This window comes from Macrosteles quadrilineatus, unplaced genomic scaffold (genome assembly GCF_028750875.1).
Source record: "Macrosteles quadrilineatus isolate MER2022 unplaced genomic scaffold, UCM_ALF_1.0 Scaffold_2__2_contigs__length_208266976, whole genome shotgun sequence".
Classification (NCBI taxonomy): Eukaryota; Metazoa; Arthropoda; class Insecta; order Hemiptera; family Cicadellidae; genus Macrosteles; species Macrosteles quadrilineatus.
In genome coordinates this window covers 21,774,918-21,785,175 of record NW_026542595.1, presented here as the reverse complement: position 1 = coordinate 21,785,175, position 10,258 = coordinate 21,774,918, and the positions used below count along the sequence as shown (strand labels likewise).

At 34.4% G+C, this 10,258-nt stretch overlaps 1 protein-coding gene across 1 annotated transcript in view; it reads left to right on the top strand.

The window, feature by feature from the left end:
• Positions 1-5,645: 5,645 nt before the first annotated feature.
• LOC128983991 (uncharacterized) overlaps positions 5,646-10,258 on the top strand; it is a 41,233-nt gene continuing 36,620 nt past the window's right edge. The window contains exons 1-4 of the mRNA XM_054403273.1: positions 5,646-5,777; positions 8,335-8,460; positions 8,801-8,945; positions 9,243-9,428. Coding sequence (XP_054259248.1) covers positions 5,721-5,777; positions 8,335-8,460; positions 8,801-8,945; positions 9,243-9,428 — 514 coding nt within the window. The 5' untranslated portion in view covers positions 5,646-5,720. The remainder of the gene's footprint in view (positions 5,778-8,334; positions 8,461-8,800; positions 8,946-9,242; positions 9,429-10,258) is intronic.

The following is a 10,258-nucleotide window of genomic DNA, read 5'->3' as shown; positions in this document are numbered from 1 at the left end:
GATAATTACGTTGTTTTCAAACAAAATTATGATGTGTCCATTGAATGAAAAATGTTATATTTTTCAACAATTAAATACTTAAAATGAGGAGGAAGAAGAAAATAAATACTTCAATATGGTCTCAATAATGAACCCGCTGATTGCTGAACTTTAAATAGGCCTATTTTGATAGAATGTAAAGTCGATCGCACTTTTAGGAAGAATACTACCACATAAACTTACACTAAGATTGGTTTCTATTTCCACGTCGATCAGAAACAAATCTAGGCAAACAAATCTAGTTTGGTCAAGGATGTCTTTACACTAATTTAAAAGGAGTATACAATTGAATTAGAAATAATAACTGGGCTATGGGTGCTAATTTAGTGGGTTTTACCAAGTAAGCTTACAACATCTCAACACACCTTTCTATAAGTTATTTCACGTAAGCGGTTTACAAAATTCCAATCAGGGAAGCCTTTTTTATTATCATTTTTATACCACAAGGTCAAAGCTACCTGAGTAAAAGTATTAATTTACAAACCATTATATTATGTTTGCTGCATTTAGCAAAGTTAAACCTCTTGAAAAAATAACATTTAAAAAACCAAACAACGGGAGTGTTTTACACCAAAAAATATGGTGTGCAGGAATATCTATCATGACACATAGATAGGCTAACTTGATTCCGAGTTTGTTTAAATTTTACAACAATGTGTTAGACATTTGAGCTTTTTTTTAGTTTCCCTACAAGCCACTACAATACTAATGCTTTAACAAAGTAAACTCTGACACTATATTTGCTAGCTGTCTCGAATTTAAGCCAGATTATTACAGCGTGCCTGGGTGTTGATGACATCACGCGCAGATAATGGCGGGTTTTGGCGGGAACGAGTGACAGGTCGCGGTTGATCGTAGAACGAGGAACTGCTAGTGACAGTTGACGATTGTCCGTTTACATTGTTTCCACTGATGTTGTGATATTGAACATGAAACACCAACAAGAGGCGACACGTGTAAACAGCGCCACTGTACACGGAATGATGTGATTAATCAGTTCTACCAACGGGTTTAATTTGCATGCTTTGAAAGAAATAACTAGTTATTGTACGACAAAAACGAATTTCTCTAGATTGAATGAAATAGACTACATCAACAAAAATAATATTAACTATTTAAGTTCAGAAGAATCTCCAAACACGTGTAAAACATGCGTAGCTGGGTAATATGCAACTAAATCAATTTTTTGTTCTTTTTGAAATATTAAAATCAAAGCAACTTTTGATAAAATACTATAGCTGTGAGCCCGTTGTACGCACGGGAATTAAGTATTCGGTTCAGATTTTGTTGTCTATTCATTGCAATTTCTTTACGATTTTTGTAGAGGAACGGTCCAAACCCTGGTCTTGATACCATCAAATGTCGACCTTTTGTTTCAATACGATACGGATGTCAATGTATCAATAGTCAAAGATTGTTTGCCTATTGTGACAAATGACATCTGGGAATGGCAACGACATCGCTTGGAATTGATCTAGCGTATCCTCCAACCATACTTACCTTGAACTGATTTAAACTTTTCTCAACACTCTGTACTGTTCTACAACAATATAAGCTTTTTTTGGATTCACTGATCTGTGCCAACCTATTTTCTGAACCGTACTTTGTACTATACATAGTATGTTATATGTTATGGTATGGATTAATTTTTGTTTTCTCTTGGCACCCATTTGGACTTCCATAGTTTTTCTAGAGATCATTTATTGCACACTTCACAGGTTTAACGTTTAATTTTCAACCAATTATAAATGGTTTATCGACAGACAGATATTTAAACATAAAAAAACTAACTATTAAAGTGTAGAATCTAACTATAGTTTGCAGAAAAAAACATTTAATTAACATGAGTTCAAATTATCTTAGCATGTTATATTCACACAAATTGAGTTTATGACGATTTTGGCTAATTAAACTTAATTAAATGAAACATTTTAGATATAGTTTAAAATTACACATTTTCTGAAAATGTAAATCCTTTATGGTCATAAAAATCTACTATTAGTACAATAATAAAAAAATATACCAACCATCAATAGTTTTTAAAGAACTTGATACGTTAACATTTAAGTAAAAGAAACCTAGCTGTTTGTTAAAATAAATTATATTGCACTAAAACTAACTTCAAATGTTACCGTCGGCTGATAGACCTTTTCAAAATTAAATTCAATGGATGAAAACCCGAAATATAAAATTAAAACTATAGCTTCGAAGTTCTCTTACTTCCAAAATTATCTTTTAACGGAAGAATCACGAAAACCCGTCAAGTGGTGGATTCAGAATGTATAAATAAAAACTCCTCCCATGTTTTATTTAAGATTCTTAAACAAAAACTGAAAATATATGTACAAACATCACGATCTTCCAAAAAATCCAAACAGTTAAGTAACTGGTGTCGGTTCAGCTTATAAAAGACCCATATAAAAAAAACTAGTGGTTTTTATGCATGGATCGATTTATTAGAAAATCTGGAGTCGAAGATCTAGCCCCAGAATGTATATACAGTGCTCGATTTGGAAAAATGTGTAGCTGTACCTGCAAACCTGTTAGTCCTTATGTGATTAGTACCTATTTATGTATGTCTATTTAAATGCCGATGTTTTTATCTTTCCAAAATAGAGGTACCGGAACGCCGTGCCTTAGTATTCCGCCGCAAAATAAGCACTGTATATAATATGTGCCCAAGTGTTGCTAAGGATACGTGTTTCAACACCTGTTGGTCAGTTGGCCTATAGCAAAATATCTTTCACGGTTCTTCGTGATGGCAGCTAGTGCGTAACATAAGAAACTTTAATCATACTACAACTGGCACTATCTTATTGCATTGCTCCAATCAAACAATGTTACGTAACGTAATAGTTCTATCAACACTCAACAGATATTTAAAGTTAAACTACAGACGAACAGCGCTGTAACTTTTTATTGCCATGTTTGTAACTCTGCCATTATTTATGGTTGCGGTACTCGAGGGAGTCCAGTTGAACGATAACAATTGTTAACAATCGAAGCGACTACTGTACTACGAGTATTTATAGGTCTGTGGACTTTTTTGGCCACACAAAACAGGTCATGGTTGATTATCCGTGCTACAATATTGGGACATCATGCCATCTGCCAAATGTGTAACCTATTATTTTTATGCAACATATTACAGTACACAACGCCAAAAATTCCACCCAAATCACAATGGTAGCCTTTACCTAAAAGCACTCTATTCGAGTCAAAATAAATCTAATCTTGGTAGTGAAGTATTTCTTCATAAAAATAACCTAAAATTCAGTCAACTGGTATTGGCAGTTCCCAGATGACTACGTAATTAAGAATCAAAGCACCTAGGTTAATATTTGGTCGATTCAACAATAACCATGATATATAATTTCAATTTCCAACTAAGCGCACATTCAACTTCTCGATGTTTGATAGTTGATTTTTTTGTCAGTAGTCTTAGCATCAATGAGAGCAAAAGTCATAATATGACATATTATTTACCTACTAACACACCTTTTAACTGATTTTATAAGTAATTTACCAATTTTATCGAGACCCATGACTCACAGTTTACAGTCCATAAATTACGTGTTATAAAGTGTGTTATGTAGACGTAGAATGTTATCTACCTACGCGCAGCTTCGTATCATTGTGTGGAGCGAAGGGAAGCTCTTTGGGATCGACTTCAATGCAAACTTTCTAACACAAACTCAATAACGGCTGAACATATTTTAGCCAAACTTTTTAGTTGTTTTGTTAACTGTTTGGGAGGTTTAGACGAAACCAATTTCAATTTTTGATAATGCTTATCCGCCTATCTTCTATACTATTATAAAATTGGGGTGGTGTCTGTCTGTCCGGCTGCCACGGCTAAAATAAAATTACTAAACCGATACAGCCCAAATTAAGCACAAAGATTGTCCACGTACCTAGGAATGTCATATGACTATCAACTTCCCTGAGTTACTCTCGGGCTACGCCCCGTGGATGTCCAAAGCTTTGAGGTGACGTTTTCAAAAGTAAATATTAATTAATTGGTCTCCATGGAAGCATGAATAAATTCACAATCTTTGTTTACCTTTGAGTTGACATTTCAATGTAAACAGTCAGAACTGCTAAATGCTTATTTCACAATTTCAGACAGCAGATTCAAACAAATAAAATATTTTACACAACTATGTGGTAGGTTTATTTATGTGATTGATTATGGAAATAAAGAAAGGTTCTATAACCATAAGTTATGAACATTATGTTATTGATATATTTTAATGTAAACAGTAGGACAATTACAGTGTAAGTCATACTTAAAAAAGAAAAAAAATGGTAGCTCTTTGTTTATAAGTTCAATCTACTTAACAAGTGTTTGGATTATGCGGTATGGTACTGGTACATCTTCCCGTTGCAAAGCACGGGTAGAGCCAGCTAGTCTAATTTAAAAGGTACTCAAAGTTTTAAATTTCAACATTGGCCTTATGGGTTGCCATGATGGTTACAAATCAACGACGTAAATGTAAATTAAACAAAGAACCATAGCATATGTTAAAATCAAACTACAACCTAAACACAGTACAAAGGAAAAAATGGATGATGACCACTGATTAAATAATGCAGAGAAAGTCTTAAGTTTACATTTAAGTCGCAATTTAGAAACGAATACTGATCTAAGAGGTACAGTATATTACATGTTTGATTTACGTAGCTAAATACAGTTATTACAAATAACATTTATCTTATTTTATTGGGAATTGAAACAACTACATGTACATGATTCTACAGTTTTAAATAACTAGGTATTCTCAAATAAATATTTTTACCTAAAAAGGCTATTAAACATGCTTTCTTATTATTTACTTTGAAATATTTGTCATGATATCATCGTGTTGGCAACACACTTGTTTTATCTACAATATGTCTTTGAAAATCCGATTTTCTCATTATTTTATGGTCTTTTATAAGAAAATCACCATTAAAAATTAAAATTTCAAAAATGAAAAAAAAACTACCAGGATATGCTATGATGGATCTATGCTAGGGTTCTAATCCTCATGTCAAATTTAATAAAAACCGGATCACAGCTGGTCTGTAGCTCTGTACAAATCCGAACATACAGACAGACACACAGAGATATCACTCAAAAAACCATTTTTTTTGTGTTCAGGGGGGCCCAAAACGGATATATCTACCCAAAACTCGATCAAGATTTTTTTTACGAAAACTTTCTCACTACAGTACTGCCTATGTATTTGGTGAAAGTAAAAACAGGATCAATTAACGATCCGCTACCCAAAAATTCACACATAATTATTGTAAAAATACGAATATGTTAAATAATGGTAAATTGTGTTATTAAAAAGATTAATAAGCAGTAGTTTGATCGTAAATAGGACAATACCAACGAATTTGTCCATACTGAATGGACGGTTCAATAGATAAAATAAAACCATGTCAGCCTTCATTTATAAGTTGGCTAGTCGCCTGCGTTTTGTTTTATGTACATTCGTGATAAACAGGTGAGATAGCATAGTGTGTTGTAGTGTCAGTGTATGTGTCTACTTCACACCATGCTACATCCAGCCACAGCAGTGTTGGTGCTGTGCGGATGTCTACAGCTATATGCAGACCCCGGGCCAGTGGTGACCACCCTCTCTGGCCGACTCAAGGGTCGCTACTTCGGCACCAGGAATGGAAGAACAGTCATGGCCTTCTTAAGCATTCCTTTTGCCAAACCTCCTCTAGGACCACTCAGGTTTGAGGTAAGTAGCCGTGCTGATTGGCGTGTCTGTGCTTAAATTTTGTAACAATATTGAATAAATACACTGCCAGCGCATTTCCATGATCTGTTGTAGAAAGAGAGAATATAAAAATGACGATTTACAATGGTTTGAAATAGGCAAAATGTGTCCAGAATTATTTTTTTGCTCACACTGGTAAAGTGGCAGTTAATGTTGAGAAACTGTATATGAAAGAAAACTGTGATAAAAAAATACGTTCTAAGCCCTTATACTAACTATTTCAAATCAAGACTATTTCCTTTGTATTGATTATCTGACAAAACACCCATGTACAGCTGATCTCTTCAACTCCAGCTTATTATTTTTTACTCTATGGATACAATAAATATACATAGCCCCCGAACGCATACATTCAAAAAAGCAGTTTTTTATCAGTTATAATAACAGAAATGCAAACTTCTAACTAGATTTTCTAACTAAGATTTTAACTAGATAGAAGGTCTACGTAAGGTGCCGTTTCTATTAGTTATTGGGGTTATTGGATATCAATATACTAATCGTTGTACGTTGGCCTAAATAAGTAGGGACTATTTACTGTAGATTCCTTCTTCGGTGATAGTTCCATAACATTTGAAACTACAGTATTACTTATGTCAATGTGCTCTACCAAAATCGTAACTAAAAACAGTTTTTTGTGTTACTTTTGTTTGCAAGTTGTCTGTGGGCCAATAATAATATTTATTCGGGAAATTGATCTACGCGTAGATACTGTTTCATATCGAACTACGTTAACCGACCATTATGTTGGTATAATTGTTAGACTAGCTATTAAAAACAAATACAAAAATTATTTACATTCTTAATTGGTGGTTGATTTATCTGCACATAGTAGCTAAATAGCTATGCGAAGAACAGCTAGGAAGAGATAATATTCAATTTAACAGGTTTTAAGTTCATTTGAGTACGTTTTTTTTTTTGTAAAAAATGTAAATAGAGCATAGGCATTCAGATACTTCAATTTATTCGTTCAGTAGGTCTAGGTCATTATCAATTGTAGAGATGTTATCTAAGGTACATAACGCAGTTACTTCATATCTTTAAATAATTGCACTAGAACTGCAGGTAAGCGTTTCTTACACCTCTTGTCATCGGTATAAAAGTTGACTAAATGGCGAGAGACAACAATTTTTCAAAAGTCATTTTTAAATTCGATGAGAGCATTAATATGATAACAGAATTTGAGTTATAATTACGCTTTCATGAATCTGTAAGTAGCTATTTTCGATAACAGAGGATATGAAAGAAAGTAAATGTTTCTCAATCTCTTAGGTGCATTGTCACTGGTGCGGCTGAAACTGCAGTCGTTGGACGACAGTCGTAGAGCACCTGTTTAGCATTGTTTCAGTGGCACCCTTGTCACTGACGTGACTGTAGCCGCAGTCGTATCGTAGTCGTAGACGTCTATCGTACGGGTCTGCTCCTGGAGCAGTCAGAGTAGTAGTAGTCGTTGGACGATTTTTGAGGCATTCACAGCTTTTTCTAGAGAAAGTGCTCTGAGTGTACTCAGTCCCAATTCTTATGGAGAATAATTAAAATGTTAAATTCGGTTAGTTGTTAATTCATTTTATGATAATGTACTTTCTAAGTGGCTTTATGTGGTTGTATTACACATAAATGCATTAGCAACTCCCTGACTACGCAGGTTTGCTGCAACTGGGGTATTACTATTTTTTATACTGAACGTGTTTTATAAACAAAAATTATAACACTGGAGCTTTCTAATAGTTTATTAGCTTAATACAAAAATTTAACGAGTAAAAATAAACTATCCTACCAAGAGCAACTTTCCCATCTCCTGTGATTGGAGAGGCAATGTAGTTTGAAGAAGTCAAATAACTGAATAGAATAGTATTTTGTTAAAGCCTATTAAACTCATAATTCACTATTACTACTTCAACTCGGCAACAGTCAAGAAGCAACTGAACTATTATATAATAATCGTACCAGTGAAAATGCCTACTGCAACGGTTATTGCTGAGCGATAATCGTCCAACGCTGATCGTCCCACGACTGCAGTTCCAGCCGCACCAGTGACAACGTACCAAATTAGATCAAGGACCAAGGGAAAAACGAACAGTAGATTTCCCCTTGCTCTAAATTTACTTTCCCTTGTTTTTAATCAGTTTTCAATTCGCCCTGTACACATGCTAGTGTTTATTCATATTTCATGTTTTATTAAAATCAGCTGTATGTGCATAATAAGCTAGATTTGATCACTTTGATGTTATTTACCTCGTAGTGCATGTTTACTGCACAATCATCATAACCTTGACCTTATAATTCTCACGTTGTTATGAAGGTTTGCTATAACCATTTTGCTTTCATTTTTGTATTAAAATAATGTCAATTAGAAAATTAATAGTTTTAATTATTCTGTATGTGAGTATTTTTGCATCTTGGGGAAAGTATAGTTCATACCTTGTACTAAGGGTAGTTTTCTTAGAAAAATCACATTTTCATATAAAATTAAAATAATGTATATTAATTCTGAATTGCTGCATAGTATTGCATGTTTCAGCCTCCACAGCCCATAGATCCGTGGCCCAACGAGCGGCTGGCAGTGCTTCAGCCTAGAACATGTCCTCAGATATTAGATCCTACTAGTTCAGAGGACTGTCTGTATCTCAACATCTACACACCTGACGTACGTGCTAAGACACAGAGTTAAACTAACCTAGATGGACACTAATTTAATATAATTGAAACTCTTCAGTTACCGCAATGTCATCCAGGTTCTTAACGGTTTCAATTTAACAATTTCAACGCAATGGAATATTATTTGTGTAAATAAATATATATCTCAGTAAAAACAATGGGAGACTAAGTAAAAACTGTCGTAGTTTGCCTCAGATCGTAACAATTAAATTTTTAACAATGTAATAATTAAGTTGTGAGGAATAATAGCCAACAATATTTCTAAACTAAAGTAATGTTCCATCACCTAATCATAGGCCAAACAAAAATGCTACACATTTGTGTTTCAGAAAGACACAAAACCACTTCTACCCGTGATTGTGTTTTACTTCGGAGGCGCTCTAGAGATCGGCGGAATCTATGGCTATACGCCGGAGTTTTTGCTGGATGAGGACATCATCTTGGTGTTAGTGCAGTATCGGCTTGGACTTTTCGGTATGAAGTTAATATATGTTGGAGTTGGATCTGATTAAAGTTTATTCAAGCAATTGTTGAACAAATCCAAACGATATTTTGCTTGATTTAATTCATATTAATTATACCATTCCGTTACTTTACGTAGACTAGAATAGTTGGTTTGTGTGTTAACCTTCAAAACATCCACTGTAAGGAATTCGCACGTTGCCCTAATTTTACAAATATTATCACTATGTGCCGATAGTAAAATATTCTCTAAAGAGTTTACTTTAATATAGGTTTTAGATGGTGTTGGTAAGTTTCAATATGTAACAGGATTCTTGTCGACCGGAGACACCGTGGTCCCCGGCAACATGGGATTTAAGGACATGCGGCTGGGTCTACGATGGGTGAAGGACAACATCCGCTACTTCGGCGGCGACCCAGAGAAGATCACCATCGCCGGGGAGAGCGCTGGCTCTGTGGGAGTCCATTACCTCATGACGTTCTCTGCACACGAGGGTAGGTATGAGCTGTCTGCTGGCAGATGATAATCTTTGCTAGACGTTCAGGTTAAGTGATAGGGAGTTTAAATGATATAACAGATGATTGTGGACATTTGCCATCACGGCTAGTAAATAATACTCCCTCGCAGTGAACATCCAGACAATGTGAATTTGTATTTGCCTGATTGGCTTTCAGCAAGATATTTTCCCAGACTTTTCAAATGTATTCGCAATTGAAGTAAGCTGTATCACCTATCATTCACATACTAACCATAGCTACCAATAGCTTGCCAACAAACCTTATAATGGGTAAGCGGAGGGAGTAACTATTATATTTAATGGGGAAGACCACAAAAGTGGCAATAACTTTTCAACCATATTTTTAAAGCATTGGGTACATTGGGGGCACTGGTAGGTACAGTTTGGATTAACACTAAAAGGACCATTACATAGGCCTACTAAATCAAAACCGTACGAGCCGTTTTAGTGAAAATCCAATTTACCGTTCTTATGGGGTTTTATTGGAAAATCTAAGTGAAATGGAAAATCTATAAGTATGAGTAACGTTTGTGCACAATGATTTCAAAAACGGCTTCTATGATTTCCTCCAAATTGTTAGAAACATCTTAGTTTTAGGTAAAAACAATATCCATGCTAGAGTCGTTTCGGGCAAAATTAGTTTTCATTAAAAACGTGAAATTTTAATATTTTTAACATTAGTCTTATGGACTTACTTGGAAAAGTCATATTTGGAACAAGAGACTTTCGTTAAATTTAAAATTTAGAAATCTGTGTTGGCTATTAAATATAAATTAAAAATTAACAACAGCAAATAAATTGCTGCTA